Source organism: Bison bison, unplaced genomic scaffold (assembly GCF_000754665.1).
Source record: "Bison bison bison isolate TAMUID 2011002044 unplaced genomic scaffold, Bison_UMD1.0 scf7180017864192, whole genome shotgun sequence".
Taxonomy (NCBI): domain Eukaryota; kingdom Metazoa; phylum Chordata; class Mammalia; order Artiodactyla; family Bovidae; genus Bison; species Bison bison.
The window spans coordinates 2588820-2614853 of NW_011494764.1; the positions used below are offsets into that span (position 1 = coordinate 2588820).

General features: G+C 36.8%; 1 protein-coding gene across 2 annotated transcripts in view; it reads right to left on the bottom strand.

The window, feature by feature from the left end:
* The window catches only part of PHKB (phosphorylase kinase, beta), a 227871-nt gene that overhangs the window by 97924 nt on the left and 103913 nt on the right, over positions 1-26034 (bottom strand). For both annotated transcript variants that reach the window (XM_010843901.1, XM_010843902.1), the window contains exons 9-13: positions 13258-13353; positions 11910-12107; positions 10042-10099; positions 9175-9252; positions 7102-7260 (exon numbers count right to left, since the gene is read on the bottom strand). In XM_010843901.1, the coding sequence (XP_010842203.1) occupies positions 7102-7260; positions 9175-9252; positions 10042-10099; positions 11910-12107; positions 13258-13353 (589 nt within the window). The remainder of the gene's footprint in view (positions 1-7101; positions 7261-9174; positions 9253-10041; positions 10100-11909; positions 12108-13257; positions 13354-26034) is intronic.

Here is a 26034-nt window from a genome sequence, read left to right on the forward strand (position 1 = left end):
AGGCTATGGTTTTTCCTGTGGTCATGTATGGATGTGAGAGTTGGACTGTGAAGAAGGCTGAGCGCTGAAGAATTGATGCTTTTGAACTGTGGTGTTGGAGAAGACTCTTGAGAGTCCCTTGGACTGCAAGGAGATCCAACCAGTCCATTCTGAAGGAGATCAGCCCTGGGATTTCTTTGGAAGGAATGATGCTAAAGCTGAAACTCCAGTACTTTGGGCACCTCATGCGAAGAGTTGATTCATTGGAAAAGACCCTGATGCTGGGAGGGATTGCGGGCAGGAGGAGAAGGGGATGACAGAGGATGAGATGGCTGGATGGCATCACTGACTCGATGGCCGTGGGTCTCAGTGAACTCCAGGAGTTGGTGATGGACAGGGAGGCCTGGCGTGCTGCGATTCATGGGGTTGCAAAGAGTCGGACATGACTGAGCGACTGATCTGATCTGATTATAAATTATAAAATTATTCTTTTTTATCATTAGCTATTGTTGCTAACCTCTTACTATGCTTAATTTATACATTAGACTTTATCATAGCTATGTATAGAGAAAAACATAGTACATAGAGCATTTGGTACCACCCATGGTTTCAGGTATCCACAGGGGAGTGGGTCATAGAATGCATACTCATGGATAAGGGGAGGGGGGCTATTATTTATTAAAAACACAAGCTCAAGTCTGGAGGTCAGGCTTTTTTTTCAAGGCTAAACAACTGATATGTTAGTTTCTCTTTAAAAAATATTGAGTAAGAAAATATATTACAGTTAAATAATGGTTTTGGGGAAGTTTTAAAGTTATCATTAACTGTATGTTATCTTACATTATTCTAGTTTAACCTCAAAAAATTTTCAATCTAAAGATCATGATTTTCAAATGACTCTTATGTGATAAATATTCTCAAGGTTATTTATGCAAAAAAACTCAAAAAAGTACATGGCTTTCTACAGACTCATATGAACATTTTCTAAACTTTCAAATGTAAACAAAAATTAAAGGTATAACTAATGATTATTTTATTCTAAGACAAGTCAAATGTTATATCTGAAATAACATTTTATTTGGTTTAAAACAACATGTTTGTGGTTCATTTACCTATTTCATGGCAAACATTGATTTTCTAAAAGTCTAAAAATAAAAAAATTACTGTAATAATTAACTATTTTCTAAGAACACAGTGGGTAGTTCAGGTCTTGGGCCAGGAAATAGCATAATGAGTCTTTCTGCTCTAACAGTGAAATAAAAGTCACGTAGCTTTGTTGTATATTATTCATTAAGGTATGTGTGTGTTAGTTGCTTAGTCGTGTCCAACCCTCTGCAACCCCATGAACTGTAGCCCACCAGGCCCCTCCATCCATGGGATTCTCCAAACAAGAACACTGGAGTGGGTTGCCATTTCCCTCTCCAAAAGGAACTAAAGAAAGAAAGAAAGTGAAGTCACTCAGTCGTGTCTGACTCTTTGCGAACACATGGACTGTAGCCTACCAGACTCCTCCATTCATGGAATTTTCCAGGCAAGAGTACTAGAGTGGGTTGCCATTTCCTTCTCCATCATTAAGGTATACATAGAGCAAAATATTAAATTTCACCTGAATTAGTGAAGGCCATATATTATAGAATATTTTTAAAGGTTTTAAAGGTTTATGTTCTATTATTTCCATAATTCCAATTAATTGCCCACAAAATATTGTTAAGCAGATATCCAACTGAGGGTCCTTTAATAAATAAATAAGACTTTGTTCGTAAATGTGGTGGCTGGGATCTTAACATCCATAGAAACTGGATGGTTCTTAGCGAGGGCACAGGGAGGGGCAAGAATACAACAGTCAAGAGCAACTAAATGATTCAATCTTCCGAGATCTTACTCATTTTAACCACTGAGTTGTTAACCAGATGACACAGAGCTAGGTCAGAGTGCTAATTAATATGCAGCATCTCTTTTTTTTTAGCAGGAGATAAGAATGTGGTTTCGTAGTTTGCAACACCACTTTTGCAGGTTCTCTACTGCCTTTTTAGAAGTACAGCAGGAAAAAGAGAAATTGACTATTTCTTTAAAGATTTTCTTTTTCAAAATGGTCATGAAACAGAGATAAAGGCATGACCTGGACTATTTCTGTTCACTCTGATCTTAACAGAAGAAAATGCTATCTCCATTCAAAACCTGTCTACATTTAATACATTTATTTTGGAATAATGAAAGTCCAATTTTTTTTACTGATTGATATTTTCAATCCTCTTTATTTTTAAAGCTCAATCTGCTTATGTAGAGTATGGTCAATTCTATATTCCCAATTAATTAGCCTTCTTACTTTTGTCCTGAGACTCTGCTCAAACAGCAATCTTTCTAGCTGTATCCATCCCAGGCTGGATATATAGCAAAAAGCAGGATGAAGGCAGTGTAGATCTCAAATTATAGCCAGGTACCAGTTTTCAGTCTCATATTCACAGGAAAATTTCATCATGCTCACATGTAATTTCCAAGTATAGTATACAGAAACTTACGATTCTGATGTTAAAATTCTTGTCTTAGGTTTACTATTCCTCTTCCAAAATATGTTTTATTTAGCTTAATATCAACAAGGCTCCTTTGTATTCATGATAATAAGATGGAAATAAAATTCTAACTAGAGACAACCTTAGCAACTTGACTTGATTCTAAGAAAACTACTTCATGTATAGATTTTTTTTTCATGTGTAGATTTTTTTTTCTTTCAGAAACTCATAGCAAAATCTGTATAAATAATATCAATTCCTTATCAAAGAACTGTCCCTTTAGAGAAGAACAGTTTTTAACAGGCTCTTAAATTAGCATTAAGTAAATATGGAGACCCAGAAAATACAGTTAGGAAATGAGCAAACTGAAAACAGCAATAACTTAATTTTCTCTTCTTTGGTTAGCTTCTGTTTGCTCCTATAATATCATTTTTTGCATGCATGCTCAGTCACTAAGTCATGTCCGACTCTTTGTAATCCCACGGACAGTAGTTGACCAGGCTTCCCTGTCTGCGGGATTTCCAAGGCAAGAATACAGGAGTGGGTTCCCATTTTCTTCTTCAATATATCATTTGTGTAAAGCTTAAATCGGGAATCTGGACTTTGAAATATTTTCCCCTAGTGGAATGTAAAAAAAGAAACCAAGATGATTACTCTTATAGCACCAAGAAATTCAGGTTTTAGGCAGTAATGCTAAGAACAGCAGAGACAATAACAGTGTTTGACGCAGTAAGCGTTTCTTCTGGTGCAGGTGTTTACAATCAGCCTGCTTCACAGACTGTTTGCCATAAAAGAATTCTGACTAATATGATCACCTTTTTAATGGAAACACTAATAATGTTAAAAATTTTATCAAGGAATGGCACAGGCAGATGCATAAAGCCTTTCTGTGTTCATTAAATTAACCTTCATTTCAATGTGTCCAAAGATGCTTAAGCTAAAGTTTTAGGACAAGCTGAAAAATAATTCTTCAAAAGATTATGAAGAATGGCCCCATTATGCCTCCCCCTTACTGAGTAAACTGCCAACATGTATTTATTGGAAAGAAGAGAACTTTGATATACCTGATTTCTTTTGCAAAGTGGATGATAGAGCTATGACCAAGCATGGTTGTTATACTAAGTCAGAATTGTATTACATTTACAAAAGAGACTACAAGTTTCCATAGCCTTCTGCTAGGAACCTATACAGTAAGCTAAATGCAGCGCCTAAATGATCATAGTGGTACCCACACACCTATTTGATTTTCTTCCCAGAAAATGTCCATCGTCATTCAGTGCAATAGACATATTAATATACTTTTACACGATAAGAAACTCCAAGATGAAAACTCCCAAACTCATTCTATAAGGCCACCGTCCCTTGATACCAAAACCAGACAAAGATTTCACCAAAAAAAGAAAATTACATGCCAATATCACTGATGACCATACATACAAAAATCCTCAACAAAGTTCTAGCAAACAGAATCCAACAACACATTAAAAGAATCATACACCATGATCAAGTGGGGTTGACTCCAGGGATATAAGGATTCTTCAATATGTGTAACTCAATCAATGTGATAAATCACATTAACAAATTAAAAGATTAAAAACCATATGATCATCTCAACAGATACAGAGAAACCTTTCAACAAAATTGAAGATCCATATACAATAAAAACTCTCCAGAAAATTGGCATAGAAGGAACCTACCTCAACTTAATAAAGGCTATATACAATAAACCCACAGCAAACATTATTCTCCCTGGTGAAAAAGTGAAAGGGTTAATCTCTAAGATCAGGAACAAGACAAGGGTGCCCACTCTCACCACTATTATTCAATATAGTTTTGGAAGTCCTAGCCAAGGCACTGAGCAAAGAAAAAGATATAAAAGGAGCCCAGAGTGGAAAAAAAGAAGTAAAACTCTCACTGGTTGCAGATGACAAACATCTATACATAGATTTTTTAATATATTTTTTATACATGTATAGATGTTTTTCTATACATAGAAAACCCTAAAAAATGTCACCAAAAAAACTACTAGAGTTAATCAATGAATTTAGTAAAGTTTCAGGATATACAATTGATACATGGAAATCCCTTGCGTTCCTATACATTAACAATGAAAAGTCAGAAAGAGAAATTCAGGAAATAATCCCATTCACCACTGCAACAAAAAGAATCAAATGCCTACAATAAACCTACCAAGGGAGACAAAAAAGCTGCATATAGGACACTATAAGACAATAATGAAAGAAATCAAGGACAACACAAATAGATGGAGAGATATACTGTATTCTTGAACTGGAAGAATCGATATTGTCAAAATGACTATGCTGCTCAAAGCAATCTACAAATTCAATGTAATCCCTATCAAACCACCAATGGTATTTTTCACGGAACTAGAACAAAAAAATTCACAATTTGTATGGAAACATAAAAGACTGAATAGCCAAAGCAATCCTGAAAGAGAAAAAGAGAGCTGGAAGAATCAACCTTTCTGACTTCAAGCTATACTACAAAGCTATAGTCATCAAGATAGTATGGTACTGGCACAAATACAGAAATACAGATGGATGAAACAAGATAGAAAGCATAGAGATAAACTGATGCACCTATGACTATCTTATTTTTGACAAATGAGTCAAGAGTTTACAATGGAAAAAAGACATCCTCTTCAATAAGTGGTGCTGGAAGAACTGGACAGCTACATGTAATAGACTGAAATCAGAACACTTCCTAACACCATACACAAAAATAAAGTCAAAATAGATTAAAGATTTAAATGCAAGGCCAGAAACTATATAGTTCTTCCCTGATAGTTCAGTTGGCAAAGAATCTGCCTGCAATGCAGGAGACCTGGGTTCAATTTCTGGGTCAGGAAGATCTGCTGGAGAAGGGCTAGGCTACCCACTCCAGTATTCTTGGGCTTCCCTTGTGGCTCAACTGGTAAAGAACCTGCCTGCAATGCAGGAGACCTGGGTTCAATCACTGGGTTGGGAAGATACCCTGGAGAAGGGAAAGGCTTCCAACTCTAGTATTCTGGCCTGGAGAATTCCATGGACTGTACAGTTTACGGGGTTGCAAAGAGCTGGACATGACTGAGTGACTTTCACTTTTATTTTTAGAGGAAAACATAGGCAAGAAGATTCTCTCTGACCCACCTCCTAGATTAATGGAAATAAAAACAAAAATAAACAAACGGGACTTAATTAAACTTAAAAGCTTTTGCACAGCAAAGGAAACTATACACAAGATGAAAAGACAACCCTCATAATTCAAGCAAATAATTGCAAATGAAGCAAGTGACAAAGATCTCAAAAATATATAAGCAGCTCATACAGCTGAATATCAGAAAAACAAATAATCTAATCAAAAATGGACAGAAGACATAAACAGATATTTTTTCAAAGAAGACGTGCAGATGGCCAGTAAACACATGAAAAGATGGTCAACATCACCCATTGTTAGAGAAATCCAAATCAAAATTACAATGAGGTAATACCTCACACCAGTCAGAATGGCCAACATCAAAAAAAACCCCACAGAGAATAAATGCTGTAGAGGATGTGAAGAAAAGGGAACTTCCTGCACTGTTGGGTGGGAATGTAAACTGACATAGCCATTATGGAAAGCAGTAGGAAAATTCCTTAAAAAACTAGGAGTAAATCTACCATATGACCCAGCAATCCCAGTACTGGGCATATACCCTGAGAAAACCACAATTCTAAAAGACCCATGTGCCTCACTCTTTAGTGCAGCAATATTTACACTAGCCAGGACATGGAAGCAACCTAGATGTCCATCAACAGATGAATGGATAAAGAAGATGTGGTACATGTATACGATGGAATATTACTCAGCCATTTAAAAGAACAAATGAGTCAGTTGTAGTGAGATGGATGAACCTAGAGCCTCTGATACAGACTGAAGTCAGTCAGAAAGAGAAAAACAAGTATATTAATGTGTATATATGAAATCTAGAAAAACGGTACTGATGGACCTAGTAGAGAATGGACTTGTGGACACAGCAGAGGAAGGTGAGAGTGTGACAAACTGAGAAAGAAGCACTGACACAGGTAAACTAGCATGAGTAAAACAGTGGGAAGTTGCTATACAACACAGGGAGCCCAGCTTGGTCCTGTATGCTGACCTAAAGGGGTGAGATGGGGGAGGCGAGGGAGGCTCAAGAGAGAGGGGTGGGTGTGTGCTAAGTTGCTTCACTTGTGTCTGACTCTATGTGACCCCATGGACTGTAAACTCCCAGACTCCTCTGTCCATGGAATTCTCCAGGCAAGAATACTGGCGTGAGTTGCCACACCCTCCTCCAGGGGATCTTCCCCACCCAGGGATCCAATCTGCATGTTATGTCTCCTGCACTGGCAGGTAGGTTCTTTACCACTAGTGCCATCATATATAATTATGACTGATTTGTGTTGTACAGCAAAAACCAACATAACATTGTAAAGCAATTTTCCACCAATTAAAAAAAAAAACTCCCTCTTAACAAGGCCTCTTAACAGCATGATACACCACCCAAATCCAAAAGAAAATGCCAACAAAGACATACTTATTTCTAAAATCTTGATAAGGGAAAAAAATAAAATTCCCAGTCTTCTTCACTTACCCAGGAGTTTTGCAATGACATAAAGGGCTTGTCCCCAAAGAAACAGTTTTCCATCACGGCCACAGTTGCTAGGGAATCGCTTCTGACTACCAGGGTTTCTTTTTTCATGCTCTACAAAATCAGCTGGCACATAATAGTACTTTGGTATGACAGGATAACCTATGGAATTTAAAAAATAAGTATTTAAAGTATAACAAAATCAGTGTCCTCCCCAAATTTTCCCTTCAAAGACAGAAAGGTTGTCCAATAGAATATAGGAAAATTTGACTCTTTTCAGAAATTCTCAGTCAATAATGTGGGAAAAGTTTCTTTACTTTAATTGGAACAGCATATGTTATAAGTTAGTCAACTTATAATATAAGTTGTACATAATCTCTTCTAACAACATTTAACACCTTTAAGTGAATCAATAAATATAAAGTATGCAAATATTTAGAGCTACAGAAGAAGCTATTTGTAATAGGATTAGTCTGTGGAAGCTTTACAAATGAGATACTATATAATCTTAAGTGAAGAATTATAACCCCGAGCAATTGCTGAGAGCAAAGAAATCCCCATTTTAAACATTAAGCCCATTATTTACCATTCAGTATCATTGAAGAGAAAAAAATCCATCTTCCTCCCATGACCAACCCATTTAAAAACATTTTTTGGTAGAAACTAAAAGTGATTTAAGACTAGAATCTCTGTGGATGATTTCAATAGGGGGAAAACCAACTTTCTAATAGTGCTACAGAAGACTTCTTGTATCATCAGCCCACAGTGAACTTAATTTTTCTAATAATACTGCACAGATTTCTGTAAAATTTGCTTCTCTATTCATGAACCAATCAACAGTGATACCTCTGTCTAAAACCAGTAAAAAGGTCTAAGAAACACAGAGAATAGTTTCAACATCACCCTTTCAATAGGATGAAGCCTAAGTGTGATACACAAACTATTACCTCAATGCATCAATGATTTTTCACTGAATACTAAAAGACCTGATTCAGGGATTTTAAATATATTCATTACAACATTCATTACATTATGTCTCACATTGGACTAGAGGTTATTTGGAGCATAAAGACAAAAATAACTTGTTTTAAACATTAATATTTATTTGAAATTCAATGTTTTCCATAATCATTTTACTACCTTAACATTATAAATATCTTAAAGGGTGAGCACATAATATAATGACTCTAAGATATTTGTGGAAAACCCCGAAGAATATCATAAACTTCATGTAAGACAGGAATGGGGCCTACTGCTGTGATTGCCAGTTTTTGCATCATGTCTGCAAGACCATCCATTTTTTTAATCAACACACCACAATTTTGAAGTTCCAGATGTTGTTATTTTAATAATCCATCCAAACACCAAAGATATCTGGAACTTTTCCTTTGGAATTTTTTTTGAGAATTAGTTTTTGATTCATACAGAAAAATCACTTATGTTCCTTTATGGTCCCTGCTAGTGCTTAACTGAAACCAATACATTACTCATAAGCCTGGACCTTCTGACCATTTCTAAAATAGTAAATCCATTATCAAAGAATGACATTTAGAACTATGGCAGACATTTATTTCAAAATAATGTGTAAAAAGCCCTGAAAAAATCTCCAAAGAGGAGGCCAAAATACTCTTGGCAGTGGTAGGACTGTTAGGCCAGAGCGGAGCCTCCCTAAGTGGCCCTCTAAAGGGGGCAGCATTTGTGAACAAAGTATTTCTGGTGACATGGATAAAAATTAGTCACTTTTTATTATCATCATATTACATACAGTGAAGGAGTTTCACAGTAGGTAACATATGAAGAACCCTGCGCACCTGGCAAACCATTGGGTAGTAACTATAGCCATGACCTCGTAAAATTCATCTCCATCTCCATCTTTTGTCTAATGAGCTCCTTTTATAAAAAACAAGTTTATTAAACAAGTTAAGAGATTATTCATTCTAATCCATTTGCAGTCCCATTCATTTTTTCAATTGAATATATACTGTTTTGTTTAAAAGGCAATCATTTATATACTTCAAAGGAACATTAAGGAAACATTGGTAGAAAGACTGTCTTGAAAAAGCATCCCAACTATACCTTCTGTGGTGTGATGAAGTACTGGAGTCAGAAGATCCTGATACTCTTTTACTTGCTTGGGATTGCCTCTAAAAACACCTAAAATGTAAAATATAAAATCCAATAGCATTTGAGCTCAATAAGCACCACAGAAATTTTGCCTTAGAAAAATTACCCCAATTGGAATTATTTTGGTAATTTTATATGTAAATAATAAAATGGAAAAAGGTAAAGCAAATAAATATATATGATAGTTTTCTGGGACACTGATTTTAGAAGATCATGTTAGCATTTAGAACTAAAAATTGAATTTTAATTGCAATTTCTCTGTTCTTCAGTGTAAATATTATAGACAGACACTCACAATGTCATAAATTGCACTGTTCATAATTCCTATGCATAAAAATTATTTGTAAAGATGAAAATATATTTATATCATTTTTAAAATATTTCAAATATTTTTTAAATTCCTTAAATGATTTAACATTAACTCAGAAAGCAGAAGGGTAAGTGAAAGTGAAAGTGTCAGTCACTCAGTTGTGTCTGACTCTTTGAGACCCCATGGACTGTATAGCCCTCCAGGCTCCTCTGTTCATGGGATTTTCCAGGAAAGAATATTGGAGTAGATTGCCATTTTATTCTCCAGGGGATCTTCCCAATCCAGGGATCGAACCCAGGTTTCCTGCATTGCAGGCAGAGTCTTTACCATCTGAGCCACTAGGGAAGCCTTAAATGATTTAACATTAACTCAGAAAGCAGAATAGCATATAAAAATGTTAACATCACTAAGTGCAGTCTATTTTGCTAGCTGAAAGGAGTCATACTTTATTTCTGCTCTTCTTTAAACTACTTATATCCTACAGTTTAAATTTCAGGAGAAAAACTCACCATCAATCATCATGTAAAGGAAAAATATGGGAAATTCACATTCAATGCCATCAAACAGCTAAAACAGAAAATAAAACATTAAAAATTTCATGAACAATTATATTAGAACAATGACATTAATTAGAACACTTGCATCATAGGAAAGTTTCTTGTAATAAAAAAACTGGACTGATTTTATAAGTACTTCTTTAAAAAAAAAATTTCTCAGAATTCTTATTATTCAAAAACTCATTCATTTATTAATCCATCACACAGTAGTCATTCATTCAGTAATATTTACTTAGTACTTAGTAATGCCAGGCATCACTAAACAGAGGGCTATGGATATAAAAAGATAGAAAATCTGCCCTAGTGGAGAAACAGGCATGTAAATAAAACAACTGCAGCACATTACAAAATGTCTATGTATGGTATATATCAAGAGTCAAGAGCGTGAAGCATCTGAGCCTGCCCAGGGTGTCAGGAAAGGGTTTATAGGAAAGGAAATGCTTCAGTTAATGCTTGATGAGTTTCTCTGGGGAGATGAGCTACAGGAACTCCACAAAGAAAAAAGAGCAGAACAAACTAGAGATGCATTAAAGGGCAATGTTTGTTAAAGAAACTAACAGCAATTCTGTTTTCCTGGAACAAGCAAAGAAAAAGTAATGAAAGCTGAAGTCCAACTAGGACTAGCTCAACTAGTCCACAACTAGAACATACCATGCTCTTTAGAAGTGACAACAAAGACAGAGGCAACAGGAGGCAGGTAGGGAGGGGTTTGGAGTTTTTTTTTCTTTTTAATGATTTTCAACCTACCCCATGAAAGCATAGTCTTCAGCAATGTGAATGGATGCTTACTTTTCTGGGAGGTTTTATAATCTTCTGGGAAGCTTAAAAACAGCTAGAATAAACGCAGATGTAGGGTATGTATGCATGCTCAGTCACGTCAGTCGTTTCTGACTCTTTGCTACCCCATGGACTGTAGCCCAACAGGTTCCCCTGTCCTGGGATTTCCCAAACAAGAATGCTGGAGTGGGTTGCCATTTCCTTCTCCAGGGGATCTTCCCAACCCAGGGATCAAACCTGCGTCTCCCATGTCTCCTGCATTGCAGACGGATTCTTTATCGTTGGGGAAGCCTCACTTTGGTGGCGGTGGAGGAAAAAAAGGAAAGTGATTTACTCTGAGATATTTGAGGCTTGAGGCTACACTCATGCAATAGAATCTCCCATCTTGAAATATCTTCATTCTTTGAGAACTTGTCCATGTTCTCAATGGAAAATGATGGATGAGGGATCAGAGGACATTTGGCAAGTATTTAAGAAACGGACTCCCCAAGGGTCTTTTACTGAAGTAGCAGGCAGTTACTACTGTATATGTGTTTGAAATACAAAATCTTTAAAACTAAACGTTTAGAGGAGTGTATTTTAGAGGGAAGTGAATAAGTGAAATAGAAAAAGAGCATCTGCTTAACAGATTGAAAATTAGATCACAAATAGATATTTTCTATTATCTTAGACAAATGGTATAGTAGGCAGGCAAAATTTGAAAGCTCAAAAGAAAAATTACTCACTCAATGAATCAGCATGGCCCAGTATGAGCAAATGGGCCTTCACACTAATGTTTATCAAGAGTTTACTACGCGCCAAGCACAGTTCTAAATACTTTTATATACATTCATTGATTTAATTCTTATAAAACCTCCATAATATAGGTACTAACATTATTTTTACCAATGAACAATATTATATACAGAGAGGTTAATTAACTTGCCCAAGGTCAGACAGCTAATTAGTGGCAGAGCCATAACTCAAAGCCAAGAAGTCTATCTCCTGAAACAGTGTTTTTTGATCATTCTGTTATGCTATCTGATATGGAATATTTTTGATACCTTAATTTCAGCTGGTTTGTAGTAGCGTCTGTTGGGATCTTCCAATGATGTTCTATATCCATCTCTCAAGAAACGCTTAAATCCATATTTTCCTTTTAATTTTCTAATCACTTTATCAAGCGTCTGGCTAAAGAGAACTTCATCATCCAAAGCAAACGCAGGATAACTGATGCAGGGGAGCAGGGCAGCATCTGTGTTCTAGGGGCAAGAAGACAAAGAAGGGAATAGAAGTGCCTATAGTGATATGATCAGCACAGCCCAAGAAGAACCACAGAGATGAAAAGCCACGAAGGTTATCTAACTGACAGTGAGACTGCTGTGCTTCAAGGGACAGACAGGTGTTTATATGGCATGGTTTAGTGAACCTTACAAAGGAGATAAAACTTCATGCAGTTATAAGAAGTATTTTCAAGGTTCAACACTGGACTCAAATTTTAGTATATTACATCACTGTGTAAAAATTTTCACCAATAATTAATCATTACAACTAGTTTGTCATAACAATTTGTTCAGAATAGTGAAAACCAGAAAACAATCTAAATGTCCAACAATTGGCTGAGTAAAGTAGCAGCCAATAAAATTTATATTATAGAAATGGTTACTACACAGAAACTTGTCCATTCAAAGAAACAGGTTATCAAGCATTATGAATAATATTCCTCCAGTTTTATAAAATAAAAGTATTACATGTGTATATAAAAATACATACAAATCCAAATGTATCACCCTAAGGTTATAATTGAATAGTGGAAAATGAGTGGATATATTCTTATTATTTGCTTGTTTGTAAACTCTATTTGTCTATCATAATCTTCTATTACTTCTATAAAATAGTTATCTTAAAATAACTAAATTATTCCATTTGGGGTGTTTTCAAGAATAGAGCCCTGAATAATCCCTACAAAAATTGGCAATCAGGTACTATATAGGCATATAAGAGTTTATCAGATAAAGAAAAAGGTGAGTAGAATGAGAGAAAAGAAATAAGGAAAGCAATTCTATTCAATAGAAATTTAACTTATGAAAAATATCTTTCTACATTTCTAATATATAATAAACATGACCAAAAAAAAATTCATTTTGGTATAATGTTACTACTTCCTCAAAAAGAAAAAATACATATATAGTTCTCTACAGCTCTACAAAAACTGAAAGAACAGAGCAGCTTTCTCCTCAGCTCTGCTCACTTCCTGAACACGATCTCCACAGGCCAGAGTAGTGAGTGGCAACACTCTCTCTTCTTACCTCTTCTACCAACCTCCAACACTTTGGAGCACTTTCTTGGATAAAGAAAAAAACTACACAACAATCATAAACAACGGTTCATATTATTATAAAAATATCTCACATGAGATCTTGATTCTCTGGGTAACAATGAGCACAAAGTCTGCCGGTTGCGATTGTGGGCATCGATATCCACAAATATAACTGACCAAGAACAGCCCTGGAATAAGAGAGAAAAAAATTGTCCTATATTAACATAAAAGAACTTGTAGACAACTGGGCAATCTGACTGAACTAAATTTCACATTATAAATCAATCTTACCTTAATTTACAAAAATAATAAAATTAAAAATACAAAGACAAGCAAAGAAAAGTTTACAAAAATATTAACATTGGTTGCATTTGAGAGTGGCATTACAGAAGATTTTAATTTTTTAAATACCATCAAGTATTTCTCAGATTTCTTGCAATAATATACTACTTTTATAATTATAAAAAATAAGTGTTATTATTTTTTTTTATATGCTCAATAGAATATTTATATGAAAGGAAAAAATGGGATGCAAAACCAGGCAGTATGGCTCCAGAATCCACATTATATTTTCCCCATCCTGTCAGTTTTCTTATAAACCAAAATGTATTTATTACCAGATAACTAATAAAGGATATTTCTTTTAATAAAAATAAAAAATAGTTTAGCTAACACTTGTAACAAGGAATTAAGAACTAATTTGGATTCACAAAATCTGAATTGTACAGACCTAACAAAGAATGATCAAACTAAATGAATTTAGGTATCTAGAATTTCCGATATAAAAACTACTTGATTAAAATATGAAGACAGAAGAATCTCAAATAAAAATGTACATAATACTTGCCGTTATTCACTATGTGTAAGGCAATGTGTTTTGTGCTTCACATGGATTATCTCGTTTAATCTCCTTATGTGGACATTAGTGTCCTCATTTTACTGAAAATGATGCTAAATCTTAGTATAACAGAAACAAAGGTTCAAAATTAAGTCTCTGACACATAAGCCTTCATCTTAAGTTCTACATTAGGTAATTTCCCACACTAAAAATTATCTTTCAAGTAAGAACCAAAAACCTGAATAAAAAAAACCAAGTGAACATAAGAACCAAAAGCTTTAATAAAAAAACCAAGTGTAACAAAAATGGTAACTGGTCTCCTAACCAAGTTAAAAAAAATTTACTCCTTAGCCATTAGTGCTTTCCATCTTCAATAGTACAGCAGTTAAGTAAACATGGCTTTGTCCTTTTATTAAGAACCTAGATATTTTGAAAACACAGAGAATGAAATTGGAACACAGAGACTGCTTCCATTATAAGAGAATACTCAGAAAAAAACATGAGAAGAGGAAGAACGCTATCACAAATTTTATGTTGCTTCATTACCTTGCTCACCAATTTCAAAGATGCATTTGCCGTGAAGATAAAATACACTGACTGAAATACAAATCTAGCTCCTAGAACCAAATATCACACTCACTCTGTGTATGAATATGGGTTAACAGGAAAATGTACACAGTATTAGCTCACAAACCAAAACGATTTCTCAATCCTAATATTATTTCTTAAATTTCTCTTAACTCTGACAATAAATGAACAAGGAATGAATGAGGCTGTCTCTCAACCAGATCAATGTTAAACTGTCTTTCTATTATTTCCAAGTCCCTACTTTTCATCCCTACTGTCAAAATTGAGTCCAACAATCCTTCATGCAGTAGCTGCCACTGTCAAGAGTAATGTGCCCTCTGCTTTGAGGGCACGAGACAGAACGCGACCTCTGATACCAAGGAGCTCACCCAGGTGACATACAGCCGTAAATCAGATGAATACCAAACAAAATAGCACTGCACATGGCAATACATGACTAAGTACCAGGTGAGTGAACAAACGCTAAAGTTTACAGCAGAAAACAACACAGCAAGCTTGGGGTACTTCATGCAAAAGGTGAGGACCAGAACCACGATCTGAATTTGGGGGCCAAGGGGAGCAAGTAGAGCAGTTAGAACAAAAGTATAGAGAAATAAATGTGTATGAGACGTTGGGAGTCAAATGAATATACAAAAGAATGGGGTTTATTTATCCTTAGGCTGATAAATAAAGTTAATTCCATGTCAAATCAGTCTACCTTGAATTGAATTTTTTTAAAGATGCAATCTAAGTAGGATAATTTATAAGTAAGGAAGTGAAATGGCAAATTTGGCAATTCTTGTCATCATTTGATTCATATAAACAGCCAATTTCTATTCTCTCTCTCTCTCTTTAGTTGCTAAGTCGTGTCCGACTCTTGCAACCCCATGGATTGTAGCCTGCCAGTCTCCTCTGTCCATGGAATTCTCCAGGCAACAGTACTGGAGTGGGTTGCCATTTCCTTCTCCAGGGTTCTATTTTCTAGTCAGGAATAAATCGTTTATCTACATTCACCAAAGCACTTGTTCAGACCTCTTCATCTGCCAGCCTCTAAGAAATGTGTGTGAAAGGAAAAATAATCCATAATGCAACCACATTTTTACACTAAGATCAAAGGCTATTAAACGATATTATTTGATTGTCATTTAAAAATAGCACCACAGCTTTTAGGTATATGGCCTGGATTTACAGAAGAATAAAATTCACCTAAAAAACCATGAGCATCTATTTCTATTCAGAAACAAATTTTTAAAAAACTCACCAAGGAGGTCTACATATGGAATCAATTATCACCTACTTTAAATTATCAGACACATTAATTTTAGGCCTGCAAATTTCAAAGGAAGCTAGGTATGTCGGTATTGCTTTGAACACTCCACATAATACGAGCAGTCTTTTTAATCATCACCTCTGAGATTCTGACCTCAGCTCAATTTGTCAGTCTCTTGATCTTTCCAGTTAAAGACAGGAATATGAAAGGATGCTTATATATATATATATATATATATATGTAAACTCCCTAGTATCTGATTAACTTGGGATATTTTATTTTCATCTTTCACTTCCTGAAATTAAAACTATGCTATAATATCCTGACTCTATTTAAAGACCATAGTTTAAGACTGACAGTTCAAACTTTACTTCAAAACTGAGTTTCTCTAATTGTTTTCTACTATACACATTACACAATGATTCAACCTGACTTGAGTTCCAGTGGTTCCAGTGTACTAAACCATCTATTCAGGCCTCCATGACCACAACAAACACTTCTGAGATGGTACCTATGACCAAGGTGGCATCTAAACTAAAACAGGCTGGGACCTGGGACCTATGCTGCAGTGCTGGCACCTGGACAAAAATCTCCTCAAGCAACAAAACACAAAATAACTATAAGAGACTAAAAATAACTGTGCACAAACAACTGGGATAAATTCTGGACAAAAGACACAAAGAAACCAAGAAACCCAACTGCTACTTCTGAAGAGCTTGGAGCAAGATTAGGGCACTGAATGCATGCTCCCTGCAGACACCACCACCAAAGGGGTAGGTAAACCACCTAAGTCACCCCTCAGGCCTGATCCCTGGACACACCTCTAACGTAACCACATATAAAGAACCAGTTTGAGGCCCCACAGCGAGTGAGCAAGGGAACATGTTACTTGTTCTTGCTCCTCCCTGCTGCAGTAGGGAACCCAGAAAAGCCTTGCCTGAATTTCTTGTCTGGTTTATGATCAATTCCTATTGATTAAGGAGGCCAAGAAACCTGGTAGGTAACATGACCATAAGATGATCCCTTTATTTTCAATTGAAAGTGAAATGATTTAAAGTACTGCCCAGGCCTTTTTTCCCATCATTAGCCATTTCTCTGAACCTGATCTAATGCGCATACTATCCTCAAAGATAAACCAAGATGAAACTGATCAGTATATGTACCATACATGACCTTATCTATTCTCCTGGAAATAAAACCACATCACCATGATCAGGAAACTTTCTTATCTAGTTCAGCATTATAGGCTGTCCTATAGCTCTTTGGCACAGCCTAGAGACATATTCTGCAGAAATGACTTTTACTGATGGAAACTGCCCCTCTCTACTATGGCTGTGGTGGAAGTGGGCCTGTAAATAGCCAACTTTTACTTACTGGCCAAACAATAGATTCCAGCAACCCCTCTCACCGGAGGAAATCCTACTCACATATTCTTAAAGGAATTTTCAGGCTATAGAGGGAGATGAACCTGAGTGTTAATTCTTAGGGTTTTAGAAGAACAGAGCTGAGACTCAGACTCAAGAATCACAAAAATGTTGCTGATGTCTGTGACATCTGCTAAGTATAAATTATGATTTATTTAAGTACTGTCAAATATCTATATATCACTATATCCATTTATATATCACTACATATATGGTCAAATACGAATAAATTTCTAAATGCTCAGTTCAGTTCAGTTGATCACTGTGTCCAACTTTTTGCAACCCTGTGGCCTGCAGCATGCCAGGTTTCCCTGTTCATCACCAACTCTCAGAGCTTGCTCAAACTCATGTCCATCAAGTTGGTGATGTCATCCAACCATCTCACCTTATGTCATCCCCTTCTCATCCTGCCTTCAATCTTTCCCAGCATCAGGGGCTTTTCAAATGAGTCAGTTCTTCGCATCAGGTAGCCAAAGTATTAGAGTTTCAGCTTCAACATCAGTCCTTCCAATGCATATTCAGGACTGATTTCCTTTAGGGTTGACTGGTTTGATCTCCTTGCAGCCCAAGGGACTCTCAAGAGTCTTCTCCAACACCACAGATCAAAAGCATCAATTCTTTGGTGCTCAGCTATCTTTATGGTCCAACTCTCACATCCATACATGACTACTGGAAAAACCATAGCTTTGACTAGACAGACCTTTGTTGGCAAAGTGATGTCTCTGCTTTTCAATATGCTGTCTAGGTTGGTTATAGCTTTTCTTCCAAGGAGCAAGCGTCCTTAATTTCATGGCTGCAGTCACAATCTGCAGTGATTTTGGAGCCCCCAAAATAAAGTCTGTCACTGTTTCCACTGTTTCCCCATCTATTTGCCATGAAGTGATGGGACTAGATGCCATGATCTTAGGTTTTTGAGCGCTCAGTTTTAAGCCAACTTTTCTACTCTCCTTTTCCACTTTCAGCAAGAGGCCTCTGTTATAAACTTAGTACAAAAATTAAATTGATCAAATTTTATTTTCTCCCAAACAAAAATATGTTTTGAAAATAGTTTCAGAGTAAAGATTTAAATGATGAGTCCTTTTTCTTTAAACTAAGGCAAATCTGATAATTTTTTTAAAAATTATTTTTTAATTGAAGGGTAATTGCTTTACTGAATTTTGTTGTTTTCTGTCAAACATCAACAGGAATCAGCTACAGGTATACATATGTCCCCTCCCTCTTGAACCTCCATCCCATCTTCCTCGCCATCCCATACCTCTATGCTGATACAGAGCTGCTGTTTGAGTTCCCTGAGTCATACAGCAAATTCCCATTGGCTATCTATTTAACATAGAGCAATGTAAGTTTCCATGTTACTGTCTCTATAAAAAGAAGGAAGGAAGTGTAGAAACACATAATAATGAAAGTTAAAGGCATATTCCATCCAACAATTCCCAAAAACAAAAATTAATTTTTGTCTTTACTCAAACACCAAAGCACACAAAGGGCAAGAATTCATGAAGTAGATACCTCCTTCAGAAGATCAATAATTAAGAAGAAAATGGTGTGGTAAAAAGGTAGAAGTTTCCATTTATAAAATAAATAAATCCTAGGAATGTAATGTGAACTAAATGGACTGGAATGGACAAATTGAATTCAGATGACCATTATATCTAACTACTCTGGGCAAGAATTCCTTAGAAAAAAAGGAGTAGCCCTAACAGTTAACAAAAGGGACCTAATTGCAGTACTTGAGTGCAATCTCAAAAATGACGGAAAGACTCTATTTCCAAGGCAAACCATTCAGTATCACAGTAATCCAAGTCTATGCCCCAGCCGCTAATGCCTAAGAAGCTGAAGCTGAATGGTTCTATGATGACCTACAAGACCTTCTAGAATTAACACCAAAAAATATGTTCTTTTCATCACAACGGATTGGAATGCAAAAGAAGGAGGTCAACAGATAAGTGGAGTAATAAGAAAGTTTGCCTTGGAATACAAAATGAATCAGGGCAAAGGCTAACAGAGTTTGGCCAAGAGAAAGCACTGGTCATACCAAACACCCTCTTCTAACAACACAAGAGGCGACTCTACACCTGGACATCACTACATGGTCAACAGCTTTATGGGCTTCCCTGGTGGCTCAGAGGATAAAGTGTCTACCTGCAATGCAGGAGACCCAGGTTCGATCCGCGGGTTGGGAAGATCCCCTGGAGAAGGAAATGGCAACCCACTCCAGTATTCTTGCCTGGAGAATCCCACGGACAGAGGAACCTGGGGGGCTACAGTCCACAGGGTCGCAGAGTCGGACACAACTAAGCGACTTCACTTTCTTTCTTTCTATATTCCTTGTAGTTGAAGATGGAGAAGCTCTACACAGTTAGCAAAAATAAGACCGGGAGCTGACTGTGGCTCAGATCATGAACTCCTTATTGCAAAATACAGACTTAAACTGAAGAAAGTGGGGAAAACCACTAGGCCATTCAGGTATGACCTAAATGAAATCCCTTACGACTACACAATGGAAGTGACAAACAGTTTCAAGGGATTAGATCTAATACAGTGCCTGAAGAACTATGGATGGAGATTCCCAACATTGTACAGGAGGCAGAGATCAAAACCATCCCCAAGAAAAAGAAATGCAAAAAGGCAAAATGGTTGTTGAGGAGGCCTTACAAATTGCTGAGAAAAGAAGAAAAATGAAAGGCAAAGGAGAAAAGGAAAGATATACCCATCTGAATGCAGAGTTCCAAAGAATAGCAAGGAGAGATATGAAAGCTTTCTGAAGTGATCAATGCAAAGAAATAGAGGAAAATGACAGAATGCGAAAGAGCAGAGATCTCATCAAGAAAATTAGAGATACCAAGGGAACATTTCATGCAAATATGGGGACAATAAAGGACAGAAATGGTATGGACCTAACAAAAGCAAAAGATTTTAAGGAGAACTGGCAAGAACACACAGAAGAACTACACAAAAAAGATCTTAATGACCCAGATAACCATGATGGTGTGATCACTCACCTAGAGCCAGACATCCTGGAGTGCAAAGTCAACAGGGTTTTAGGAAGCATCACTATGAACAAAGCTAATGCAGGTGATGAGATTCCAGCTGAGCTATTTCAAATCCTAAAGGATGATGCTATGAAAGTCCTACACTCAATATGCCAGCTAATTTGGAAAACTCAGCAAAGGCCACAGGACTGGAAAGGTCAGTTTTCATTCCAATCCCAAAGAAAGTTCAAAATACTGCACAACTGCACTCATCTCACATGCTAGCAAAGTAATGCTCAAATTCTCAAAATTCTCCAAGTTAGGCCTCAACAGTACATGAACTGAGAACTTCCAGATATACAAACTGGATTTAGAAAAGGTAAAGGAACTAGGGATCAAATTGTTAATATCTGCTGGATCACAGAAAAAGCAAAAGAATTCCAGAAAAACATCGACTTCTGCTTCATTAAATATGCCAAATCCTTTGACTGTGTGGATCACAACACACTGCAGAAAATTCTACAAGAGATGGAAATATGAGACCACCTGATCTGCCTCCTAAAAAAATCTGTATGCAGGTCAAGAAGGAACAGAAATGCAGATGGAACAACAGACTGATTTCAAACTCAGAAAGGAGTATATCAAGGCTGTATATTGTCACTGTGTTTATTTAACTTATATGCAGAGTACATACATCATGAGTAATGCTGGGCTGGATGAAGCACAAGTTGGTATCAAGATTGCCATGAGAAATATCAATAACCTCAAATATGAAGATGACACCACTCTTATGGCAGAAAACAAAGAGGAACTAAACAGCCTCTCAATGAAATTGAAAGAGGAGAGTGAAAATGCTGGCTTAAAACTCAACGTTCAAAAAACTAAGACCATGGCATCTGGTCCCATCACTTCATGGCAAATAGATGAGGAAACAATGGAACAGTGACAGACTTTATTTTCTTGGGCTCCAAAATCAGTGTGAATGGTGACTGCAGCATGAAATTAAAAGATTCTTCCTCCTTGGAAGAAAAGCTATGAGCAACCTAGACAGCGTATTAAAAAGCAGAGCCATTACTTTGTCGACACAGGTCTGTATAGTCAAAGTATGGTTTTCCCAGTCATCATGTACGGATTTGAGAGCTGGATCATAAAGAAGGCTGAGCGCCAAAGAATTAATGCTTTTGAGCTGTGTTGTTGGAAGACTCTTGAGCATCCCTTAAACTGCAAGGATATCAAACTGGTCAATCCTGATGGAAATCAGTGCTGAATATTCATTGGAAGGACTGATGCTGAAGCTGAAACTCCAATACTTTGGCCACCTGATGCAAAGAGCCAACTCATTAGAAAAGACTTTTATGCTGGGAGAGATTGAAGGCAGGAGGAGAAGGGGACCACAGAGGATGAGATGATTGGATGGCATCACTGACTCGATGGACATGAGTCTGAGTAAGCTCCGAGAGTTGGTGATGGACAGGGAAGTTGGGCATGCTGCAGTCCATGGGGTCACAAAGAGTCGGACACAACTGAGCGACTGAATTGAGTAATGCTAAGTTACTTTTTATTTGCAAAACTACTTTCTGAGTTAGTGCCAATATCTCTGTCTTTTTCAGTGAGGAAGCCAAGACTTAGGATAAATATCTAGCCAAAGTCACAAGCTCACTGGAGGAGTAGGAGCACACAGTGATCCTGTCTTGACCCTGAATACAATTCCATTCCTTTATGCCAGATTCCTACTCCACTCACACAACTCCTTTCATCCATCCTTATCTGTCTGCTGCTGCTGCCGCTGCTAAGTCACTTCAGTCATGTCCGACTCTGTGCGACCCCAGAGACAGCAGCCACCAGGCTCCCCCATCCCTGGGATTCTCCAGGCAAGAACACTGGAGTGGGTTGCCATTTCCTTCTCCAATGCATGAAAGTGAAGAGTGAAAGTGAAGACGCTCAGTCGTGTCCAACTCCTAGCAACCCCATGGACTACAGCCTACCAGGCTCCTCCTCCTCCTCCTCCAGGCAAGAGTACTGGAGTGGGATGCCATTGCCTTCTCTGTTATCTGTCTATATATATATAAACATATATTCTTTAAATATTTATACACACATATTATACTCACACACAGATATTTAAAGAAATATACTGAGAGTAAGTCAGGGGTAAAAGGAAATTAAAAGAATTGAAGGATACATGTAGGATTTCCATGAGTATGGTGACTCTTAAGAGAGAGAGAAATGTGGTTATAAGCCAAGGGATCAAAGCCAGAGGACCAAAAGTCTCCAGAAGAGGCATAGTATTAATTCTCATCATTTTCAATAGGCTCATAACCCCTACATTTTTATGAGCTCTTATCCCTCCATTTCTCTAGCCACAGGTCTTGAGAGAAAAAAGAATGTGGAAGAGAGTGATTTAGAGTCATGTCTGAGGCACCCAGAACAAGTAACTGCTTCTGTCTAACTCCAACTTGAAACTTTCTTAAATGAAACACTTGAGGTACATAGTATTATAATTTTCATAACAAAATCCATGTCACATTTTACATGTCTAAGTTCCTAAAATGTATCTTCATTGATTTGATTAGCATTGAATAGCTTAAGGTTAATTATGATATTAGTTGGACACTTCTTCTGCCCTCCCATTAAAAAAAAAATTATTTCTAGTTGAAGGATAATTGCTTTACAATATTGTGTCGGTTTCTGCCATATACTAACATCAGCCACAGGCATGCATATGTCCTCTCCCTCTTGAAACTTCCTCCCACCTTCTACCACATAAGACACCTCTATGTTGTCACAGAGCACCAGTTTGAGCTCCCTGAGTCATACAAGAAATTCCCACTGGCTATCTATTTATTGTTCAGTAACTCAGTAGTGTCTGATTCTTTGCGACTCCATGGACTGCAGCACGTGAGGCTTCCCTGTCCTTGACTATCTCCGGGAATTTGCTCAAACTCACATCCATTGAATCAGTGATGCCATCCAATCATCTCATCCCGTCATCACCTTCTCCTCCTGCCTTCAATCTTTCCCAAAATCAGAGTCTTTTTCAATAACTTGGCTCTTCACATCAGGTGGCCAAAGTATTAGAGCTTCATCTTTAGCATCAGTCCTTCCAATGAATATTCAGGGTTAATTTCCTTTGGGATTGACAGGTTTGATCTCCATGTGGTCCAAGGGACTCTCAAGAGTCTTCTCTAGGATCACAGTTCAAAAGCATCAATTCTTCAGTGCTCAGCCTTCTTTATGGTCCAACTCTCACATCCATACATGACTATGGAAAAACTATAGCTTTGACTATACGGACCTATGTCAGCAAAGTGATATCTCTGCTTTTTAATACGCTGTCTAGGTTGGTCATAACTTTTCTTCCAAGGAGCAAGCATCTTTTAACTTCAGGGCTGCAGTCACCATCTGCAGTGATTTTGGAGCCCAAGAAAATAGTTTGTTACTGTTCCATTGTTTCCCCAACTATTTGACATGAAGTGATGGGACCAGATGCCATGATCTTAGTTTTGTGAATGTTGAGTTTTAAGCCAGATTTTTCACTGTCCCCTTTCACCTTCATCAAGAGGTTCTTTAGTTCCTCTTTGCTTTCTGCCATTAGGCTGGTATCATCTACACATCTGAGGTTACTGATCTATTTTACATATGGTAGTTTATATATTTCCATGCTCCTCTCTCCATTTGTCTCACCATCTCCTTCACCTCTGTGTCCACAAGTCTGTTCTCCATATCTGCGTCTCCACTACTGCCCACAAATAGGTTAATCAGTACCATCTTTCTAGATTCCATATATATGTGTTAATATACGGTATTAGTTTTTCTGATTCTGATTTACTTCATTTTGTATAATAGGTTCTAGGTTCATCCACCTCATTAGAATGGACTCAAATGTGTTCCTTTTTACGATTGAGTAATATTCCATTGTATATATGTACCACAGCTTTTTTATCCATTCATCTGTCAATTGACATCTAGGTTGTTTCCATGTCCTGGCTATTGTAAATATTGTTGCAGTGAACACTGGGGTACATGTGTCATTTTCAATACGGTTTTCTCAGAGTATATGCCCAGTAGCAGGACTGTTGTGTCATATGGTAGCTTTATCCCTAGTTTTTTAAGGACTCTCCATATTGTTCTCCACAGTTACTGTATCAATTTACATTTCCAGGAACAGTGCAAGAAGGTTCCCTTTGCTCCACACCCTCTCCAGCATCCACTGTTGATAGATTTTTTGATGACGGCCATTTTGAGGTGTGAGGTAATATCTCACTGCAGTTTTGACTTGCATTTCTCTAATAATGAGTGATACTGAGCATATTTTTATGTGTTTATTGGTCTTCTTGTCTTCTTTGCAGAAATGTCTGTTTAGGCCATCTGCCCAACTTTTGATTGGGCGGTTTGTTTTTCTGGTATTGAGTTGGAAGAGCTGCTTTTATATTTTGGAAATGCTTTGTCAGTTGTTTAATATGCAACTATTTTCTCCCTTCCTGAGCACTGTCTCTTCACTTTGTTTATATGCTTCCTTTACTATGCAAAAGCTTTCAAGTTTAATTAGGTCCCATGGTTTATTTTTATTTCCATAACTGTAGGTGGTGGGTCATAGAGGATCTTGCTGAGATTTATGTCATGGAGTGTTCTGCCTATGTTTTCCTCTAAGAGTTTTATAGTTTCTGGTCTTACATTTAGGTCTTTAATCCATTATGAGTTTATCTTTGTGTATGGTTTTAGGGAGTGTTCTAATTTCATTCTTTTACATGCACCTGTCCAGTTTTCCTGGCACCACTTATTGAAGAGAGTATCTTTGCTTCATTGCATTTTCTTGCCTCCTCTGTCCAAGATAAAGTGTCTGTAGGTGCATAGGTTTATCTCTGGGCTTTCTATCTTGTTCCATTGGTTTATATTTCTGTTTTTGTGCCAGTACCATACTGTCTTGATGACTGCAGTTTTGTAGTAGAGCCTGAAGTCAGGCAGGTTGATTCCTCCAGTTCCATTCTTCTTTCTCAAGATTGCTTTGGCTGTTTGGGGTCTTTTGTGTTTCCATACAAATTGTGAATTTTTTTGTTGTAGTTTTGTGAAAAATGCCATTGGTAATTTGATAGACATTGTACTGAATTTGCAGATTGTTTCTGGTAATAAAGTCATTTTCACAATATTGATTCCTTGTACCCATGAAAATGCAATATCTCTCCATCTTTTATATCATCCTTGATTTCTTTCATCAGGGTTTTATAGTTTTCTGTACACAAATCTTGCTTCTTTGGTAGGATTATTCCAAGGCATTTGATTCTTTTTGTTGCAATGGTGAATGGGATTTTTCTTAATTTCTCTTTCTGATTTTTCATTGTTAATATATAGGGATGTAAGTGATTTATGTGTATTGATTTTGTATCCTGCAATTTTACTAAATTAACTAATTAGCTCTAGTAATTTTCTGATATTTTTAGGGTTTTCTATGTATAGTATCATGTCATGTGCAAACTGAGAGTTTTACTTCTTTTCTAATCTGGATTCCTTATATTTCTTTTTCTTCTCTGACTGCTGTGCCTAGGACTTCTAAAATTATGTTGAATAACATTGGCAAGAATGGGCACCCTTGTCTTGTTCCTGATCTCGGAGGAAATACTTTCAGATTTTCACCACTGAGAATAGTGTTTGCTGTTGGTTTATCATATATGGCCTTGACTGTGTTCAGGTAGATTCCTTCTATGCCCATTTTTTGAAGAGTTTTTGCCATAAATGAGTGCTGAATTTTGTCAAAAGCTTTTTCTGCATTTATTGAGATTATCATATGGTTTTTATCTTTC